The 21,670-nt window shown below is 39.8% G+C and overlaps 2 protein-coding genes across 3 annotated transcripts; both read right to left on the reverse strand.

Annotated features, from left to right (window-relative positions):
* Positions 1-423: 423 nt before the first annotated feature.
* Positions 424-12,209, reverse strand: rpn2 (ribophorin II). Of its 2 annotated transcripts, XM_058632196.1 has the most exons (18): positions 12,127-12,209; positions 11,658-11,848; positions 11,424-11,519; positions 8,589-8,764; positions 8,416-8,491; positions 8,137-8,271; positions 7,649-7,825; positions 7,443-7,561; positions 6,457-6,562; positions 5,929-6,020; positions 5,723-5,837; positions 5,006-5,200; positions 4,473-4,559; positions 4,285-4,380; positions 3,745-3,820; positions 3,196-3,325; positions 2,009-2,106; positions 424-1,091 (listed from the first exon to the last, which is right to left on the reverse strand). In XM_058632196.1, exons 1-17 carry the CDS (start codon positions 12,137-12,139, stop codon positions 2,055-2,057), a joined length of 1,932 nt encoding a protein of 643 aa, XP_058488179.1. In that variant the 5' UTR covers positions 12,140-12,209; the 3' UTR covers positions 424-1,091; positions 2,009-2,054. The 2 variants fall into 2 exon arrangements, with proteins under 2 accessions (XP_058488179.1, XP_058488180.1); XM_058632197.1 differs by lacking the exon at positions 2,009-2,106.
* A 146-nt stretch (positions 12,210-12,355) lies between these two features.
* On the reverse strand, positions 12,356-20,196 carry mybl2b (v-myb avian myeloblastosis viral oncogene homolog-like 2b). Its single transcript, XM_058631668.1, has 15 exons — positions 20,162-20,196; positions 19,606-19,702; positions 18,765-18,836; positions 18,558-18,650; positions 17,613-17,833; positions 17,376-17,508; positions 17,113-17,172; positions 16,742-16,954; positions 15,993-16,265; positions 15,758-15,900; positions 15,567-15,666; positions 15,371-15,481; positions 14,430-14,537; positions 14,215-14,346; positions 12,356-13,600 (listed from the first exon to the last, which is right to left on the reverse strand). The coding sequence occupies exons 1-15, from the start codon at positions 20,179-20,181 to the stop codon at positions 13,472-13,474; spliced, it is 1,905 nt and encodes a 634-aa protein (XP_058487651.1). The 5' UTR covers positions 20,182-20,196; the 3' UTR covers positions 12,356-13,471.
* Positions 20,197-21,670: the final 1,474 nt, after the last annotated feature.

Raw genomic sequence — 21,670 nt, forward strand, 5'->3', positions numbered from 1 at the left:
TTTTATGTTATATATGTCTGTAAAATAATTATTACAGCATTGAAGGGAGACTTCAGGTTTTAAAGTGTGGTTGTATGGGGAACTGGCTTCGCTGACGGAGAAACAGACTCTCCACTGAAAACGTCATCTAAATCTTTTCCTCATGGCAAATAATTATTTATCCACTGCTGACTCAATCAATACATTCAAATGTGTTGTTTTTTTACTTTGGTGTTTACAGTCTTTTATTCAGATTCACTTAAAGGACACCAAACAAACAAGGCAGCAGTCAAGAGCTAAAAACTCGGCTTTGGTGTGGACAAAATTTGTGGCATACATATTCATAAGATTTAAGTGGACACAGATTGTATTAGGGGAGGCTTTAAAGTGGTTAAAATATTTTTTTCCCTGCAGTTTTTAGTGCAAAAAAGCGTGAAACATGGATTCACCCACAATTTCTTTATTTATTCCTGGTCATTACAAAAAACATCACATCCTCAAATTGCCCATATTTAATTATTAACAATTTGTCTGGGGTCGGGGGCCAAAACTCAAATGTATCAAATAGGACACTGGAGCTCCTCCTGCATGTTTGAGCCACCTAACAGGTGAACATGCTGGCAAAGTTAGTAACGATCCAAGTGTCAGTGCTGCTGCTGCCAGTGTTTTATCAGCTGAAAAATAGAATATAAAATGGGCACAGAGTCAAAACAAAGAGGAATGTACAAAAAAAAGACAAAGACGAATCCCAACTCGATGAGAAAATAAAAAAATACCACAAATCAAAATCCCGGCTCACTTATGTTATGTTGGACAATCGGAATAAATCTCACAGGAAGATGAAGTGCAATAATCAGTAGCTTCACAGCTCTCTGGGAGAATCTGTCAGTGAGTGTTCCCCCCCCCCCCCCTCAGAGATGCTGTGATGTCTCAATTTCTTCCATCTGGCAACACAGAGACAAACTGCATGTTTAAAGTGGTGACTGGACTCTTGAACTGCCATATCATGGACAAAGTCTGATTTTGATGACCGACTCCTTGGAAACAAAAAACGAACTTCGACAGTGTCTTCTTTTAATTCATTTGTGCCTTGCTTTTATTTTTTCTCATTTCTGTGGAAGAGAAGAGAAAACAAAGAGGACATTAGTGAACAGCAACACGAGAGCACGTGTCTGACGTTCTTTAAAGCTGCAGTGCATAACTTCTGGTGATTTTTCTTGTTGTCGATGTTATCATTCTGCAACTGTTTGGTGTTTGTGAACAGAAACGATGCAACATTATGTGTTTGCCGTGTCCTTCATCTGAAAATGTGCTCTGTCGAGCAATACTGTCAGGTCTGACTGAGGGAGCGTTTGTATCTACACAGCAGCAGCGCAAGGGGCGGGTGGGGACGAGAAACGCTTATCCCATCAAACTCCTGAATGGCCTGGTTATGTTTGAACAGTGGAATTCACTTCTATTGTGGGTGGTTATTTGTGTTTTCAGTGTTATTTTAACTTGTATGCAGCTATCAAATCGTACAATGCTGATGTTGCCTCCGTCTGTCTTGAGACGGAAACAAATCACTTCCTGTGTGCAGCGCAGGTGACACAATATCGTCATACTGCTACACTGAGAAACAGACAGTTGTGTGGAGCTGATGTGTCTAATCATGTTTGTTTACATGTAAAAGTCACACACTACAGCTTTAAAGCCTGATTATTGACGAGTCATGTAAAGGGTTGACCATGCATTATGATGTGTTGCCTTCCTGGACAGACAGAAACTCTTGAGACAAATGTTCACATTTGAGACAAATGCACAGTTTGGTTCATAAACACACAACATGTTACTCGAGACGTGATGGCACATCCAGAACCATGAGTGTGAGACCACAGTGTGGGGGTGAGTGAGGAGGCAAACCAGGGGGAAGGGAGGCAAATACAGTGAACACTCGGGGGGGTTAGAATGAGTGAGCAGCACGCAGCCATGCACGCTGCCAGCCATTATGAGAATGCACTGTGGAAGCAGGCTACGAGGGCGCCCTTACTTCAGCCTGGAACACCATCAACTCGTTTGTTACAAATGGGGGGGCTTTATCGTAGGCTCCTATACTTTGCCAACCTACTACTTTGCTCTGCTGCAATCCTGAAAGAGGAGTAAGAGACAGCGGAGGTGTGAACAGATTGATTAAAAAAGAGACAGGGACGAGCAGAAGAGAAGAAAGAAGAAATCCTAGCTGGGGGGAAAAAAAATGACATTTGCGTGATCAGAAATTACAATCTTGATCTTGTTTTAAGTGACAGTTCAGTTTCTTTTGAAATATGTGGTTGTACTGTGAGCCCTGTGAGATCCCTGAACTCAGACCCGATCAGCGGGGACCTCCTGCAGTCACTAATCACTTAAAAAAAAGGCTCACCTAACAAAATTGGCACCTGTTTAAGTCTATAGTATCTTACAATATATTCACTGCTTTAGAAAACCAAGTTTATGCTGCTTTGTATACTGCAAGTCTGCAAATTTTGAGTTTGTAGAGACAGAGTCTTTTCAGAGTCACTTCGGTAAATTAGAACTTAAAACAATTAATCGCTTACTAAATTAAACCGACAACTATTTTGATAATTGATTAATCGGTTTGAAGCTTTTTTCATGATTACAAGAAGATTGTTTAAGCTTCTTAAATGTGAATATTTTCTAAAGGTGAGCCTTTAGTTTAGTGGCACACAGGTTTTTCCTATAGGGAAATTACTTTCCTACGAGCTACTGTGTGTGCGTATTTCATACAACCAGCCTTCAAAAAACCTGAACTGTCCCTTTAAACATGTTAAGAGTAAGCAGTGAAAGTGAATAATTGCAGAGCGTAGTCTTGAGATTGTGTCACAGGTTACAAATTGCTCACTCCTGGCACTCGTAGGACTCTACAGGTTGATGGTGTGAAGACATTTCCCACCCTGGTCATCACTCTTACTGATCTTGTTGCTTCATATCTCTACTGATCTGAGTAGGCACAAGACCTCTTATTGGATGGAAAGGCTGGCACTGAGATCAGTCTCTGGGGACCACATGAGGAGCTACAGATATAGAAGAGTCACTTTTCCTCAGGTTGGGAGTGAAGAACTACCAAGAGGCCTCAAATCTGCTGCGTTCTCATCGTCTGAAAGAGGCCAGGCTTTTCTCTCTGGGATTAAAGGGCCCTCTAGGATATAATTTGTGTCAGGTACCAATTGGGAAACATACCTCTTTACAGCTTTCTGTGCCAGCATGCGGTTCCCGGCTAGGAAAGTTATGCTGCCAATAATCGCCAGGTACTTCAGGGTCTGGAACATGTTCAGGTGGGTCCAGTAAACGTACATCAGGCCGAGCAAGGCTGAAATTAAACCAACAGGTCAAGCTTGAACATTAGCGTATAAGCAAAACGGCTACAAGTGAATGTTACATACTGTACGTCAAAGAAAGACAGAACATGAACCACTATACAAAAGATATTTACATCAACTTTGTTTTTTTATGGACTGATTGATAAGAACAGGAAATAGACACAGAACTTTCCATCCATTCACATTTTCTTTTTTTCTTCTTCCTAAAACTCATATTAAAGTTTTTACACCACTTAGGTAGAAATGGAATGGAAAAGACTTAATCTACTGAACATCATGAATAATACATGACTGAAATTAATTATGATAATGACGCACAATGTCAAACACTGTGGGATCAGCAGCAGATGAATAGGGTTGTGAAATAATCACATCTGTGAGAAACATTTTCAAAAGACAGGGGACTGACCTGCGTGTCCTACATGGAAGAGAATGGTGCTGGGAGTGAAGCTGAAGTTGGAGATGTTTGCTCCGAGCTTAAACCACTGAAGAGGAGAGGGCGAACAAAAAACAACAATGTGATTCTCATTCCCTTCAAGAGCTGCGAACAAAAGGGGCTGAAAAAGTGTTTACAGCCTAACATACAATGCAGTGATGCACAATAACAATGACCATCACTAAGTACCGTAAATGCCAGGGAATAAATACCTCATAGCTTTTGTAATTTCTAATTAAAATATGCATTTTATTCATGCTGTACTGCAGCTTCATTCACCGTGTATGACGGCTTCCTACTGAAGAGCCACTGTGAACACAACAGCAATAACAAAGATTAATGTGCTACTTAAATGGTTTTAATTAATGGTGTACGTACTTTTGTGGAGTTTTTTTGTTTGACATTAAATTAGATAAATGATTAATCAATTATTTCCATATCGTAGTTGCTCAAGTTTAGCCAACACCAAAAATAAAAAACAGAAAACATTTTCCACACAGTTGAAATTATTACCAGGATGAGCAGAAGCAGGAAGGGAGACAGGATGAGTGCAGTGAAGGTGTTGGAGACAACAGTGGGAGGTTTCTTCTCTGGTTCTCTGAACAAGTGCTGCAGAGATAAGGAGTTTGTTTTAACTGCTGTCAGATACACCAAGCACATCATGATGCAACAACAGGAAATAAAAAAAACAAACACATTACCTGGATTTCTGGTTTAGGTACATAAAGAGTCTTGGGCTGAATGGTAGCAGGAGCCTCTTCATCCAAAAACTTGAGAATGACATCAGCCTTTAAAAAAAGATCACAACTTTAAATGTACACCTCAATATCAGTGTCTTGTTAGTGGTTTCCACCTTATCACCACTAAAGTCTGGACAGAAAGTGTTGCTTGACACTTTTGTGTCATAGACACCGTCATAGTTTGTCATGGAGTGTGATTGTTCGTCACCATCTTCATGCAGACTTTTATTCTTAACTGCTGGACTAAAGTATTTTCTCACTTTTGCTACTTTTGATTCAAACACACCGACAACTTCTCATTGTCCAGTCAGTAAATAAAAAAGTCCAAATCTCTTGCTCCTCAATATCAACAACTTCATCTAATCCGTCCATTAATTAAAAATTAAGAAAAAGTAGCACAGACATGGACACAAGCAGACAGTAACAGTAAGGATGATACAATGTAAACCGATGACTGAAAATACATACATTGGGCGACTTCTTATGTGACTCACCATGTGCCATAAGATGGGATTCTCCAAGGTAGCATCACCAACAATGAGGTACAGGGAGTAGGTACCAGAGATGGAGTCAAACTCAGATTTACGCTCCATTGTGTCCAACTCAAACTTGTACAGATTCTTGCTGTCGGGCTCAGCCACAAACACGACCTCTTGGCCAGTTTTCTGGTTGTGCAGCCGCACAAAAGTCTATGACAAAAAGAGAGTAAGTGATTCTTCACCTAAAACAGTATCAAGACCAGAGAAGAGCTCTACTCAGCAACATAATAAATGGAAATATCTACCCTAAAAATGATACAGTAATTTCAGCATCATTGTCGTTTATGGTATGGATTACACCATTAAAATACACTCGTTACCTTAAATTACAGATTATATCTGGTGCATTTCTTTCCACTTATTAATGTTTGATTAAGAATGTTTCATTATATAAAATATTTAATTTCATATTATAAATATAATACCTGACTTAAGTCCTCAATACTAGCACTGCAAGACCCTTTAAAACACATCACAATGTGACGATATAACATCTAAGATTACATCTCATTTCAAGTCACAATATTTATATAATATCTACAGTATATGTTTCCCAGCCCTAAGTCACTATGGGGTTTACCAGGTGTACAAATATAATGGTGCATTGGTGAGATTATGAAAGCAGGTGTAGTCTGCATCACTGCTCAGACTGCTAATGTGATTATTACATACCTGGTGAGGAGTTAGCTCCACTCCAGTGTTGACGTCAACCAACTGGAAGGACATGGCAAAGTTCTGGTGGCTGTCTGCAGTAAAGGGGATCTTGGCTTTGGAAGGAAAGTCCACTCTGATTTAAAAAACAAACAAACAAAAAAACTGAAATTCCACTCAGATTCTGGGAAAACTGGATGACTGGTCAAAGTTCTCTCTTTTCTTACCTGGTGGTCTTTGTGCCAATGCTCTGGTCCTTATCCACCACAGAGAGGTCCATGTTGCTGATTGCCACCTCAGTGGACACCTTTACTTTAAGCTGCAAGTGGACACAGTCACAAAATAAATCACTCCTGCTATAGGGGTATAAAAGCTTTTACCTACATAATCTTTCTTGGCTCCTAAAAGGACCAAACTGATGATCTGTATATAGCACTGCTTTTTCTCACCTTTGCATGTTTTGCCCGGGTTTTAATACTTCATGGTTTTCAAAAAGCCTTAATGGATTAACTTTTGCCTTAAGACCATTACTATTTAAATACTGAATAAATTCAAAAAATTAAGTCAAATTTAATACTCAGTACCCCTTTGAGAACACTTTCGTTTCAAATAATTTACATTTAATTCTTTGTTATACAGAGCAAAGAAACTAAAAACATTAATATTTAAGTTAACTTAAATATTCTATCAACGCTTGTTTAAACTCAGTTTTAATATCATGCAAGTAGAATAAAAAGTTAAATATATTAAATCACCTCAACGTGATTAGCAACCAGTCGGCTATCCCCAGCAACTGCAATGGTAAACTGGTAATAACCACTGGCGGGCTGAGTGGACATGAAGTTCAGTTCAAAGACGCCACTGAAAAGAAAGGGAAAAAGAACAATGATAAATTGTATGTTGAATCAAATGCAAACAGTGCCGACTGAGGTTCACAGCGCGTCATCTTCACTACAACACAAGCACAGCTGAAAGCCAAACCATCTTGCTTATTGTATTTTTTATGTCGTTACTTTTGTTTGTTTCTCGTCGGTCGCCTTGTTTGGCTTTTATTAATCTAGTATGTGAGAGCACTTTGTAAACTGTTTTTAAAAAAGATGCTATATGAATAAAGTTATTATTATTATTATTATTATTATTATTACTACATGACACAGGAGTTGCTGGATACTGCTGCCTCATTTGGTAAATGCAGGTCCATTTAGTAAATTTGAACAAAGGATATCAAACACATAAGTCACAAACTAGTGTCCCTGCTAAAATCGCTGGTTTTCTATAAAAAATATGGCAAACAAGAATCTCCCACATGTAGGCTTGCATGTCCAAGGCCCTGGCATGAATTGTACCTTGTCATTAGAGCTCGAAGGAGCACTTTACAATCCCTGTTCTAAATTATTTAAAATTTAAAATAAAAAAAAAACAACATCCCTGATGGCTGCTGCCACATTTGAGGTAATATTGCGCTTCTAATTAGGTAGTCATCAGCTCAGTAGAAAGTAGTGAAAGGCATGTAAATGCTGCTCCTTTAACCATTAATAAAACACTCACAATTAGTTATTTTTTTTCTTTTTTTTAAATGGTCATGAATAACATTATTGCAAATTTCCCTGGAATATTGCAGTATAATTTTAACCTTGTATCACCCACTTCTATTTTCCATGTGTTGGAATCATTTTCATGTAGTGGAAAAGCCTGAAGCGTGTCATGTTAATCTGGCACCGTTATCCCTAACAATACATACTCATTAAGTGTGAAGGGTGCTTGGCTGAGGATGATGCTCTTGGAGGCCATAGCGTACGCAGATTGCACCAGCACGTTGGCTGAAGTCAGAGGCTGAGACATGACATCAGTGACCAGGAGCTGTGAATTGAATAGAGAAAGTCACCATGGGACAATCAGAAAAAACCCACAGGGGAGTGGAGCTATGTTAGGATCCACCATGTCTACCTGCAGAGTCGGCTGGCTGTGGGACACTGTGGCTGGGCCCTGAGCACTGACAATGACTGGCACATGGAAGCGGTTGCTGGAAAGAGCAGCAGCAGCACTTGCTACACTGAAGGCCTCAGACAAAGAGTCCCAGGATTTCTTGCTGAAGATGGAATTCACCAGCTGGATGACCTGGTCCTACGAATAGAACACATCTTGCATCAGTTTTGGAAAACAACAACCACAGAGAGTTAAATGTCTAAACCTTAAAAAACACCCAATATATAATTTCCACAGAAAAAAACAACTTTAATCCCGGGTTTAAATGGGTTTTCGACTATTAGAGATGTGTTTGATCAGCAATCACTCCTTGAAAAAAAATGACTGAATGGCTTCAGCTCTGATCATGATCAGCAGAAACACCAGATTGGTGTTAATTGCCTTTTTAAGCAGATTGACATGAGTATACCTGCTAATTTGAGTGTAAAAGAGGCCTAACAGAGACAAACCTCCTTGAGAGGGGGCTCCATGTCCACATGATCTGACAGAGAATAGGCAGCAGTGACAAAAGTGGCAGTTGCCTCAAGTCCCTCTTCAAACTGGAGGTAGACACCACCAAGGTCATCCAAACGAGCTGTCAGATCCTGAAAGGGAAAAGCAAAGAAATGTTGAGCATGTTCATTCCCAATTATGCTAAGAGAATAAAAACCTAATTTAAGTCTACTGTGTGGTTCTCAGATTCAGAATACTGTGATGTAGCACAAACTGTTGGAGGTTAAAGAGCTCACCTCAATTTCCTCCAGTATTCCTCCAAATTCTGCCTGCTGAGGGAGGCGAGCAGCTGTTTGCAGAGCTGAGGTGATACTGTATAAAGAGAGCACAGGTTTGTTGTGAATTCAAATGATCAAGTTATTTACCCACAAGCACTGCATTGGCCTCACTGACAACTGGCAATACTTACGCCATAACATTGTCCTCCTTGTTGATGCGAGCTGTCAGGGCACCAATGACCTCCTTAGATACCACAGGAAGTCCCAGAGAGCTGAGTGCGCTCACAGCTCGGTGAATCTGAGTCATGGAGGAGTCTTCACTCACTGCTGCCAGGAGAATGTCACGGGTTTCGTTGGACACAGGGATCTATGGAGGGGACAACAATTTCAGATAAACTGTTTAGTACTTTGGTGTTTGCACTACACCACAACATTTATCCCCATGCCACATCAATGTTTTACAGGGAAAGATCAGTCCAACATGTTTTGGTCAGCACCATTAAAAGATACCAAGTTTGGAAACCAAACTTACTTTTGATACACTTATGTACATTTCATACACAGCACCAACAAAAATTGGAAACATTAAAACACACACTTAGTTAAGCCCAAGTATAATAAAACTAAAACAAAGAGAAAAACAGAACGAGAAAGAAAACAAAAAACTAGACTAAAAAATAATATATAATATCACTGATATGACAGATAGATACATTTAATTAAAATACAGAATTAAAGTGCTTTAAAAAGCCGAATATGAGAATTTTTTTTTATTTTTTTTTTTAAACTGGAACATTTGTTGCTGATTTCATTTCTTGTTGGTATCTTGATCCGGGTGTGTGCAGCCTAAGGGCTAAATGAGACTTCATTATTTACTTTGAATTTGAGTTAAAGGGGACATATTATGCAAAATCAACTTTTTAACCATTTTAATACTTATATTTGGGACTCTGGGGGGCCTACCAGTCACCAAAGTGTGGAAAAAGAATACTCCGTCATGTTTTCGTGGTTCCCCTAAGTGTAAGTATAGGCGATAAAACACTCGATATTGAATTCCCTGCGCTTATGACGTCAGCATGCGCATTTCACCGCGAATGTTACCGCCCCACCAGTAAGTTTACTTCGAGAGCTCCACCTTAGCTCCACCTTGTCCCTGCGAGAGTGCAGGCGAGGGAGGAAGAGCGGTATTATGTCAACGTGGAGGGACAAGTGTGCTGTTGGTGGCTGCACAGTGGAGCACAGTGTTTTCCACAAACTTCCAGCCTCAGAGGATTTTATATATGAAGCTAATGTTCCGGATAAAGTCAGCAAACGTGTGTTCGCACCACTTCGCATCAGACTGCGGCCAGCGGTCGCCGTATTTAGTCAGCGAACGTATTTCACCGACGTACAAACACACACATTTTTAAGAAAAGGTCACATGGAGCTCATAACTAACCATTCTGACACGTCCTAATTAAAAATATTTGTTCAGTACGTCCTCCATGACCGGAGCACAGACTCAGTCTGATCACATACAGCGGCCGTTTATGCCGCTCGCCACTGGCGATCAGCGGTAGCGATCAGTGGTGCTGCACTCTCTGTGCAGCGGTGCTGCACTCTCTGTGAAAATCAGTTAAAAAGACAGCACCGCTGACGCCAGCGGCGAACGGTGAGCTGCCTAAACTGGCGCTGTATGTGTGAGTGCCGTCACAGGAACAGACCTCCGACACATGGATACATAGGGACAGCACAGCTGATCGCCACCGCTGATCGCCAGCGGCGAGCGGCGAGCTGCCTAAACTGATCGCCAGCTCCGGAGCATACAGTCACCGGTCTGATACAGCGCCAGTTTATTCAGATCGCCGCGCGCTGCTGGCGATCAGCGGTGGCGATCAGCTGTGCTGTCCCTAGGTGTATTTAACTGATTTACAGTTCGGCACTGTTCGGCTCGATCCTTATGTAGGACGTCTCTTCCTTTGACGGCACTCTCGCTGTTTTCTGCACATGCTGCCATGTTGATATTGTCAGAGAACTAGTGGAGGGAGGGGGAGACGAGAAGCAGCTGAGCGAGTGAGCGCTGTAAAAAGGACAAATCAGAAACCCCCTGGAAGAAGTTGGTGTGTGTTTGCCTGTGTCTCATTTGCATAAAAAGGGACCATGCACGAAAACCGAGCGATCTGAAAGGGCGGGTTTAGCAGGGTTATGGAACTGCTATTGTGCTTCATCCTTATGGTATTTTGACCAAGGCATGTCACTGACATGTTCATTAGGACACCAGGGAACTATTTTAATGGGGGAAATAGGGTATAATATGTCCCCTTTAATGGATCTAAGAGGGCTACTGGGTTTAAATTCTTTTAATGTCATTAATCTGCTCTGGACTAAAATCATTTAGTGATTTGTAGACCTGTAGCAGAACTTAAAATATATTCTAGAGCTGAATGGGAGCCAGGGTAATAACACTTAAAGACAGGGGTCTCAAACTCAAATGACCTCGGGGTCAGTGAGCATCTATTCTGGTCAGTAAGGGGCCAGTCAAGTGAAAAAAAAAGTATATGTATGTTAACATGTATAATTGTATGTATAATTTTTTCTATTTATAATTCAAAATGAATCTATGAACAACAGAAACAGGAAAATGACTCATTATATGAAGTGGCGGGCCCTATGAAATTTTGGTTGTTTGGTTCCAGAAGCAGAACTAAACAAAGTGAAGCAGCATTAAGTTATCCTGCACCTCATCTATGGAACAAACTTCCTGAGGTCTGCTCAGAATCTCATCTCATTTAAATCAAGACTGAAAACATAATTTCTCACTGCAGCTTTTTCTTAAATTCTCCAGTAATCATCTTTGTTTTCAATTCATTCTTGTTTTTGTCTTTAAATACTAATTTATTGGCAAATCACACCTTAATCTCTTATGATTTTGATGTCTATTTTAATTGTGATGTCTCAGAGTTGCCCTGTGTATGAATAGTGCTATATGCACTCTGTTATAAGATACGTATGGCAGTAGTTAAGACAGTCAGGACAATATTTCATACCTCACATCCAGATATGGCTTGACTGGTTTCAGCAGCAAAGAAGATGGAGTCGACACTTGTGGGGTCGAGCTGGGATTTGATGAACTGACATACTTGCTATAATACAAATGAGGTTCAAAGAAAAAGAACATTTGGGGGTTAATATCAAATGTTATACATTCGCAATGCTATTAAACTGAATTAATTATTTAATTCCAACGCCTAGTCACATTCACATTGTAGAAACTCGCTTACATCGTGGTCGGGAACAGCCGCTCCGAGCTTGGTGAGGCCAATGACTGAGTGGTACGCGGACTCCAGGTCTGTGAACGGTTGGCTCAGGAGGTTCTGTAGCCGGGCCACATCAGCCAGGGAGAGGTGGTGCGCCGGTGTGACCGCCTGAGCTCCAGCTAGAGTCAGGCTCAAGAGGAACCATCCGTACAGTCCTACAGGCACAGAACGGGGACATGTCACACGTTACTACCGAGGAAAGTTAACAGCACACCGGTGATTGATATTCATTCACGACGATAACGCTTCCGTGGTCAAGGCAGGTTTAGCCAAGAGTTGAGTAAGCTAACGTTACAGTGGGAAGTAGCACAACGCGTGTTTCTTTCTGCACTACGTTAACAGCGGTTGGATAATTGCACATAAAACATAATAACATCGAAAAACACGCATTACTAATGCTATTTTCTTTTAAAGAATGAATGAATTCACTTACGAGACCGGTCCATGTCTTGCAGTCTATTGAGTCTAATGCAGCGTCACCAAAACCCACGACTGCTTCCGGTGTTTCTGAGGGCGACCTGTCACCAGACGTAACATATCCGGTTGAGTGTAACTTTTCAAAATAAAAGCATCATTTCAATGATTGGTACCAGTTTATGATGAAAAATGTGTGCAAATGATAACACACAGGTGCGAACGTGTATTTATGAACAAAAAAAGACTGCACTCTTTAGTACTTTTATTAGCAGTCACAGATAAAATCAAGCCATATGTTGATTCAAATTGACAAAAATATAGACATAATTTACATGAAAGCACTTTCATTTTCTTGGTTCAAGTGGTAAATTCTACAACACAACTGTGTTACACTGAGGTGAACTGTTTTAAACATGAATCCAGTTCATCTGAACGTGTTGTTAGGTCACAAGTTAAATGACAGCTTTGCATTACATATCGGGGAGAAGTAGAATCATCACCAGATGATAATTGTACTGGAAAATAAGATTTCCGTCTCTTTACATTTAACATGTTGTATGAAGTAAAAACATACAACACTAAATATTTACATACAGTGCCAAATAACAATACCATTGCCATCAGTGGCTGGTACACCTTCCATGCCCCCCCCCATTGCATCTCAATTAATCAAATATTGCATAAAAACAACTTTCCCAGTTGTATTTGTCACTTTGTTGATCTCCCAGGAAGTAGAAAGTCAACCAGATGTGTTATTAAGATGTCCTCAAGTCACTCTGAAATGATCATAAATCTATACAAAGCTAACATCGTAAATTCAATACATGTGCTAAACAGAGCTAACGATAGGTCTGTCTTCATGTAATACTTGAAAACACAGATTGAGCTTGATGGAATGTATTAGTGATTAACATGCCTGAATTCACTCCACAATCAAACCTACACTTTTGTTGTACAACAAAAGCAGTTATGGACCTTCAACCTGAGTGTTTGGACTCTTCACAATTATAAAACTGTTAAATTACAGAAGCATTATGCAATGTAAAAACCATGTCTTTTAGATAACAAAGGTGCCATGATCCCCCCCCTCCCCCCCTATTTTACATTCATTGTTCTTTTCATACACATTTAAGTGAAAATGAGATCTCAAACTTGGACTGGAGTGAGACTAAATCTAAAAGCACTATTCTTTCTCCAATTACTGACAGAGCTACATCCTGTAAGGGACTGATCGGCTTGTATTAACCTTACATAGTATGACATGTTCTTTTCTCACACATTAAAAAAATGCTTGGTACAAACATCAAAAACAACACTACGTTCTGTATATGGAACATAATGGTGGAAAGGTGGGAGACATCTCAGGACAGAATCAGAGCCCGGTTGGGTGCGTGTGGTTTTAGTGAGCGAAGGTAGCGTCTAGCTTTCTCTGTCATTATGAGCTGGTCTGTAGTTTGTCCACATACAACCGTCTCCCACTCCTTTGACATCTGGAAGCAGAAGAAACACATGATGGTGGAATTAGGTCAAATTAGAAAAACTACATAATATTTTACAGAAACAAGGACATTCATTTCCTTAAAAAAATCTCCAATATGCAATACTTGAGCACCACCAGTGTTCAAAGTTGAGCAAATAAGCATGCATGTCAAAAGTGATCATGCCAGCTTATACAAGCCATCATGTCTATTCAGACTGGTAACATTATAACATAACTTATGACTTTCTGCCACTACAGAGCAGCTACTCACTGCTTCTTGTCTGACATCATTAATATTATTTGACATTAGAAAACTAACAAGTTAATGGCAATTAATATAACAGGAGTGTTCAAATGTGCTCCTAACATGAGTGAAGCAAACAACCTAATTTGAATGCAGCATATTTACAGTAAATTCTACTCGAGTCTAGTTGAATCTAGAATTTCCTGCTGTGCTCAAATGCAACTGTGGTATTAGCACCAAATCAGAGCTTGATTACAACACAGAGGAATGTGAAGACATCTTTACTCTACTATATATTTACTGAAATGTGTTTCATGATAGCTTGTCACAGAATGTAGAATGTTGCATATTGGACCTTAAAGCTAAAAGATTAAACTTACAGGAACTGGGTACACTGTGCTGGGAAATATGGCGCCATCACTAGGTCCCAAAAGGAAGCCCTGATCCAAAATACTGTCATGCCTCTTACTGCAAAATGATGAGGAGTTCAGAGGACCAATGACAGGTTCATCCTGTGGCCAGAAAAGACAAGAAAAAGTCAAGAATTATAACACTTCAAAGTATGTGAACAGACAGATAACATTTCAACACTTGCCTTGATGCTATGTTGGGCTTCAAGCTTGATGGTTTTGCGTTTCGACACATGACAGTCGATGATGTCAAGAGCCAACGATTTCCGCACTTTCTTCATTGGAAGGCGATGCTGCAAATTAAAACAAGCACCAACATTTGAGCAAACAGCATCAGCAATAATGTTGATGAATTACAATTCAGGCAGAAGTGGACGCAGGTGACACATTAAAATCTGTTTTTGTTTATGTGCATTTATGAAGTACCAAAGGTTTTGTTTTGAAAACTAAAGCATGCTTGTAAATTCTAGACTGTTGTAGAAATAGTCACAAACACTAACATGACCAGTATGAGTCCATATACCTGCCTTGTGACAAGTCCAGGCTGCTTCTGCTGGTGTTGATGGTGTGGGGACTTTTTTTTATACTTATTTTACCTCTTAAGAATAAACCTGCTGCTTTGTCTTGCTGTTAGAAGGCTTTTTCTGGCATTGGTTGTATACATGAAATGCATAGGTGGCATTTGGTTTTCACTGTGGGACCTGTTTTCTAAAAAATTGTGTTTTAGGGCTCCAAAAAACACAGGTTCCATGTGGATATAAATCCGATATGACACAAAACTGAACTTTCCCTTTAAAGCATTCCTGAATGGTGTAGACATACATGTCTTTGGTTGGTGGAACTGAATGGACAAGAGTTTTCACACAGAGTTGCTGCTCTGCAGCTGCATGCTGACCAACAAAGGAGGACTGTCACAGCAGCGTTTTGCTCCAATGTGTGAAGTAGTCAGTTTGTCAACAGGCTGTTCTCACCAAAGCAGGACAAACAGATACAGGAAGGGTGTAGTCAGTTGAGCGTTCCCACCAGTTAAACAACAGTAATATGTAGGGAATACTGTGGTATACCTTTATTAGGGTTTTAGAGAACAAAATTGGTGTAAAGCACATTAAGGCTGACGTGTATTTACCACTGTTTTGCGTCTTGCTTTGGGTGATGTCGAGCGTACAACAACCAAGTCAATGCCAGCGTCTTTTAGGATGACCTCGTTTATATCGTCCTCAAGGTTTGGAGTCTGAGGCTGAGGGAGCATAGCAGAAAATAGCGTTCATTTACAGATGGTCTGTACAAAGTGATGCACTGAAAAGTCACAGACAGACACTGACCAGAGGCTGCAGAGGGCCATACTTCTCCATGGCATTTTTGAACGGCGTTGGAGTTCGTGGAATTGTACTCAGCTCCGACTTGTGGTTCGGTGTAACAAATCTGCAAGAAAATAAAACGTGAACACGGAGGCTCAAAATGTAGATGTATACAGAGTGTGCACTAAATCAGATGCGGGTTAGAAAGCACATACACCGAGTTCTCCTTCTGAGTGAGTGGGGTCTTGTCTCGCTGCAGTGGTGTAGTAACAATGGCTTTCTGGCTGCACACAGGAGTGGACGTGAGGGACGGGTTCTCAAGGTCATGAGTGTCCAGTTTGGTCCACATGTTAAGGAACTGAAAGGACACACGTGTTAGTTGACCTTTTCACATGACATGAAAAAGCAGCGTCACAGTAATTAGTACAGGATTTAAGTCAAAGAGTTTACCTGAGATGGAGAAAAGGGCAGGATTTTCACAGGTGTGCTCTTGGGGGTCATGGAGTTATTGGAATCAGGAGACAGGGCGGTGCGTCTCCGGCTTCGGCGATTCAGTATGGAGGGTGGAGTCACCCCTCCAGGAGAGATAGGGATGAGCTCCCCTTTGCTGCCTTTACTCAACTCCTGCAGAGCACTGCCCTCCAGGCGAAACATGTGGCGCTCTGGACTCAGACTCTCCTCTGGGAGGTCAAAGGCTGCAAGGTTGCACCAGCCATCCAGGTCCTAATAGCAGAAGGCACATTTTTACTGGACAGTCACCGCTTCAAACGGTTTAAAAGATCAAATAAATACACATATATGTTTTTAATCAATATTAGTATGCAAGACTTCTTTTTGCTTTATAACTGTTTGTCATTTGCATTTTGAAATAAATAATATTAATGTAAAATACAGAATAGTTAGTAATCAGTAAAGTTGATGTGTTTGATGGATTAATCTGTCTCCTAATCTTTAGCACTTGGTCCATAATGTCAAAAAACCTTGAAATTATGTTCTCAAATGAATTTTTTTTGTTCACATACCAAAATTAATCAGTTTTAATTATTTATATGGAGTTAAATGGAGCAAGGACACCAGTAGTGTTAAGAGTTTGGTATCCAAGCCTAGTCATCAGTAGATCAAAGAAGTCACTGCACAACAAGCTTAAGGAGGTTATTTAAATTCCATGTCAAGCTTTTGCAAATGTGTCTGATACTTACCCCATCTACCATGTCTAGCACTTCCTTTAGGCCTGAGCCTACAGGGGAAAGGAACCCGGAGGGGTCTACCACCCAGCTAGTACTGTTCATTTCTCCTGAGGGGTCTGCTTCAGTCTTGATGCCCGAGTTATCCTTCAGAGAGAGGGCAGCTTTTGACAGCCCCGCTTCGCTGGGAGTAGCTCTGGCAGTGGCCAAGACTGGCGTATCTGGCAACTGCAGGCAAGAGTAAAACTTAAATGATGATCACATTACTATATAACAGAGCAGTTATTCCTTCAGTAGAACGTATTTATGTCAGAAATTGACAAAGTCAAAGCCACCCTGTATTTACAGTTTTGTCATTTATTAAATTGATACATTCGGTCACTCACTGAAGGAAGTGTATTCTGCTCTGAGTCATGGTCTGCATCGTTCTGTGAGCAGCTGGGAACCTGCGAATGAGAAAACTGAATTCTAAGTTTGTTTAAGCTACTTTTTATACAGAGATGTCTCTACACTGCTACTCAGATGTTGATTTCAATCTGTGGAAAACACCCACCCACAATTCCATGTTTGCACCTTTAATAAGACACAATATTCAAAGGATTAAGTTTAAGTCTGTATGAATTTCATTGAGGATGAGAAGATAACCCACCTGTGCATCTTTATCAACACGGGCCAACAGCTCCTCAAGCTCTTCTGGTTTAAAAACCTCTCCAGCATAGAAGCCCATTTCCAGTTTGCGTTTGATGGTTGAATTCCAGTGATTCTTCACTGCGTTGTCCGTTCTGTGATTTAATAATATCACAAAGAAATGACAAAGCTGACAAAACCTGAACTACATTTCTATCTCATAAGCGGACCAGTCAAAGCACTGATGGGGGATGTTTACCGTCCAGGTAGAAGCTTGGCAATCTCTGCCCAGCGGTTTCCCAGCAGACGGTGAGCCTTGTAGATGATGAGATCCTCCTCAGCTGTCCACGATGATTTCTTCACATTGGGATTGAGGTGGTTGTGCCAGCGCTCTCTGCACTGCTTCCCCAGTCTGCCTTTCAGATGTTTGGCTACCATTGCCCACTGTTTGTTGCCATAAAGATTTACAAGCTCTATAACCTGAGGAGCAAAGAATGAACACCTGAATTACAACTCATAATCTGAAAAAAGAGTTCATGCATTAATTTTCTCAAATATGGATTAATACCGCTGTTTTCTGGTTAATGCTAAGTCACTCTCTCTCCTCCATCTAGCAGTTTGGCTATTTCAGACGACAGCATCACATTATCCCAATCCTAGATTTTCTCATTAGCTTACTGCGCATTTTAGAACTGTCATATTCTTTGGAGCTACTGTATATTGTGCCTTTATGAGCCAGCTTGCAGCCATAGCCCACCCATTGGTGTCTTCCATTTGTTCCAAAGTCGAGAAATAAACTCAAATACGACTACACTTTTACCATCAGGACCCCTCAACTTTGAGTAACTTCAGTGAATCACGTTTTTTATTCATTTATATTTGCTTTTGCATGATGTTTTAGTTTGTTTCTCTTTTGCTTTTTAATTTTAGTGACATTTAATGTTCAGGATTTTGTGGCTTTTTCGACGTCTTTGTCTCGTTTTTGTCCCTGAATATCCTGCATTTGCTTTGTCTGTCAAAGCACCTTATTTACACTGTATTTAAAAGTTTTTTTATAAATAAAGTTAAGATATTACTTATGGCAAGGAGGAAAGGTTTTTCTGTCAGCCACATAAGTTGAAATGAAACAACCAACTAGATATTTTAGACTGTTGGAGTGAATCACACGTCAAACCCCTGCGTTGCTTCCGAACATGTCACCTACCTTCTCGTCCTCCTCTTTAGTCCAAGGACCTTTTACCAATTCTGGATCCAGGACCTTGAACCAGCGGTGCTGACACTGATGTTCAGTGTGATTCTAAGTGGAACAAACAAAACAAATGTTGAACACTTTGAAACAGTATGATTTCTGTGGACATCCCGTCACCAAGGAGGAGGACCAAGTGGTCAACAGCATGTTGATGAAACTTACTGGTATGTAGCTGGCGATACATTTCCAATCATTAGGTCCCATGTTCTGAACCAAAACCTTAAGCTTTTCATCCTGTTAACAAAGATAAAATCAGCATGTTTACATCTCAAGGGTTTCTTTAGCCAATGTCATTCTTTAGAAATCACGGCATCCAATCTGTTTTTTTTTTTCACCTCATCATCTGACAAAATACAACAGTTTATGAATAACAACAATTTGCTTCATAAACATTTGTTAAATAACATTTACGGTCTCTCTAATCTAAATTTTTGTATATTTTAAATGAAAGTAATGTATAAACATCTAGAAAACAGTTAATTAAAAAAAAAATCTTTGACAAATTAACTTTTGGATAAGAAAAAGCAGCAGAATTTTTCATGCTTTTGAAAACAAATATGTGCAAATTTAAACATATAAATGGCATTTAAAAACAATTGCAAAAACCAACCCAATTTATTGATCTCTGCATAGTTTAATCAGTCATAATCGATTTATCTGTTGTAGAGTACTTGTTGGTCTGTAATATGTCAGAAAAATGTTGATCAGTGTTTACTAAACCTGGAATGTCTGTTGAATGCCAAAATGATTTCAGTTCTAATGATTTCTTTGTTATATGGAGCATAGAATCCAGGAAATATTCACAGTTAAGAAGCTGAAAAAACAGAAAGCTTGTTCTAATTATAAAAAAAACCAAAACACTCAAACCGATAAATCAATGATCGAAATAGTTGACGATTAATTTAATAAACGATGAATAATCAAATAATTGTTGCAGTCCTACTGTGGTGACTCCTTATATCAACATGCAAATGTGTTGGACAGGACAAGTCACGACACTCACCTCCTCTTGTGTCCATTTCACCTTAACTCTGCCACCATCTCTCTGCTCTGCCACATCAGAATCAGTGTCCTGGACCATGTTCTCCTCTCCTTCTTCCCTGAGAAACAGACACAGAATGAATGAACACAGCTGACTGAATGACTGACAGACAGACTGTGGGAGCAGGAACTAGCCACTGGCCCTAGTCAAGGAGCTACAAGGACAACTTGATGATCTGGTTTTAAGTGTAGCTGGGACATAACATCCACAACACAAGCTTAGAATATTATCAATTATAATGTGACCAGTGCTAAGTTAATTCATATTATCTAATATAAAATGTGCCTGGCGCTAAAATTATCCTATATTTATAGTGAATGTGTGGGAAAAGGGCGGCCACACCGGAGTCCGTCAAGTACTCACAAGTAACATGTTTAGGCCAAATAGCACATTTTGTACAGATAATGACACGTCTTGATATCTTAGTGATGTAACATGACTTTAAACTCGCCCCCGATTTGATAAAATACAGTTATATCTAGATGACAAATCCAGACAACAAAGATGAACGCCTTACCCGCGCGGCCACCAAGACATTTCCCTCTGTTTCTGTTGTTGACGGTTTGACGGTACAATGTCCTGCTGCCGTTACACGTCATGTGCGGTGTAAATTCCGTGTTTCCCTCCTATTTGTTTCCTCCACACCGCGGTTATTAAACTGCAGTGACGGAGGATCCGTGTTACTGTGATTGTGTTCAGTGATACACTTCCAGCTGGAGCAGAGTGCTCTTCTCCGCGCTCCTGGATTTCTATCTCGCGCCCTTCTCTAGCGTAGCCACCGGACAGTGACGTAGCTGCGCAAGCATTGTGCGCGTACGCTCGATGAAACTTCCGGCGGGCGCTTTCAAAATAAAAGATTCAGGGCAGAGCGTGTGCCAGTAGGACATAATATTTTCACAAAGAAAATGTAACACTACACACATAAAAATAAAGACAGATGAAATAAACAGTGCTCCTCAAACTAAACATACACACAATTTGATCCAAACTATGTGGCATCTTGTTCTACCACTTGCCACATACAAACCGGTTAGCCTTTAAAATTCTATTTAACATTTTTATTTTACTAGAACAATGGCAAATACAATAACATAAACAAATCAATGAATTAAATACATGTTCTCTACACTGAATAGTTTATGGTCAATTACTCTTGTAATTCTTTCTCTAATCACTTATGTTTTAAATTTGGTGTATTTTGTTATGTTACTGAGGGTTTGGAATCAATAATGGGGCCAATGGTCACTTCACACCTTTTTTTAACAGTACCGTTCACATACAAATGCACTGTTTAATTAAAATTAGTCATCTAATTATTGTCAAATTTTGTCAGATTTTGGACGACATACTAAACTATAATATTTTTGTCAAATTTTGGACGATATACCAAACTATGACATTTATGCCACATTTTCGGATGACACTTTCTAACGCCAGCGTTATAAAATCTGAAAATGTCCAAAAAAGTATAAAACTTAAACTGTGCTTGTCGAAAAACCTTAAAATGTATCAACAATTTCAGTTAGGTGAGAAAAGTCCCAAGTCTTGTGATCCGTTTAAAGTTTGAACACTGACACTGTGAGGCTCCAAACCGGGCTGGGTTGTGATAATTTCTTTGACTGTCTCCTATTCATATGTATGTGGAAATTATTCGAGCTTTTTTTGCAATTTTTGTCACCATGGTTGCTCGAAACGCTTAGAAAAGTAATAGCGCGCCCGATCAAACCGCACATTTTGATATAAGATGTGTGGATGTTTTCGCAAAACTTAGTTACGCGGCAAACTTTTGGATGGAAGAATAACAATTCAATACAGAGAGACACAAACCCCTCCCTCTATTTCTTATATGTCTTTGTTTTCCCTTGTATTTTGTGTGACATTGCAAATAGACCTGTTATGGCAACATAAAACAAGAAATGTTTTAGACATTTGTGTGACAATTGAATTGTTTATTTTAATCTTAAAATACATTTATGCTCTTTGATAATGTAAATATATAAAATAAGTGAATATTGAAACGTATGGA

This window comes from Solea solea, chromosome 6 (assembly GCF_958295425.1).
Source record: "Solea solea chromosome 6, fSolSol10.1, whole genome shotgun sequence".
In the NCBI taxonomy this organism is placed as follows: domain Eukaryota; kingdom Metazoa; phylum Chordata; class Actinopteri; order Pleuronectiformes; family Soleidae; genus Solea; species Solea solea.

What these genes read in the sequence shown, in the direction of transcription:
- mybl2b (XM_058631668.1), bottom strand. Translation starts at nt 20,181, where the DNA reads ATGTCTTGGTGGCCGCGCGG. An exon ending in CTAAAGAGGAGGACGAGAAG is followed by an intron (nt 17,834 to 18,557) that starts GTAGGTGACATG and finishes TTTGCTCCTCAG; the next exon opens with GTTATAGAGCTTGTAAATCT. An exon ending in ATGGCCCTCTGCAGCCTCTG is followed by an intron (nt 15,482 to 15,566) that starts GTCAGTGTCTGT and finishes ATGCTCCCTCAG; the next exon opens with CCTCAGACTCCAAACCTTGA.
- rpn2 (XM_058632196.1), bottom strand. An exon ending in CGGCTGTTCCCGACCACGAT is followed by an intron (nt 11,520 to 11,657) that starts GTAAGCGAGTTT and finishes TTTGTATTATAG; the next exon opens with CAAGTATGTCAGTTCATCAA. An exon ending in ACAGCCAGCCGACTCTGCAG is followed by an intron (nt 7,562 to 7,648) that starts GTAGACATGGTG and finishes TTCAATTCACAG; the next exon opens with CTCCTGGTCACTGATGTCAT.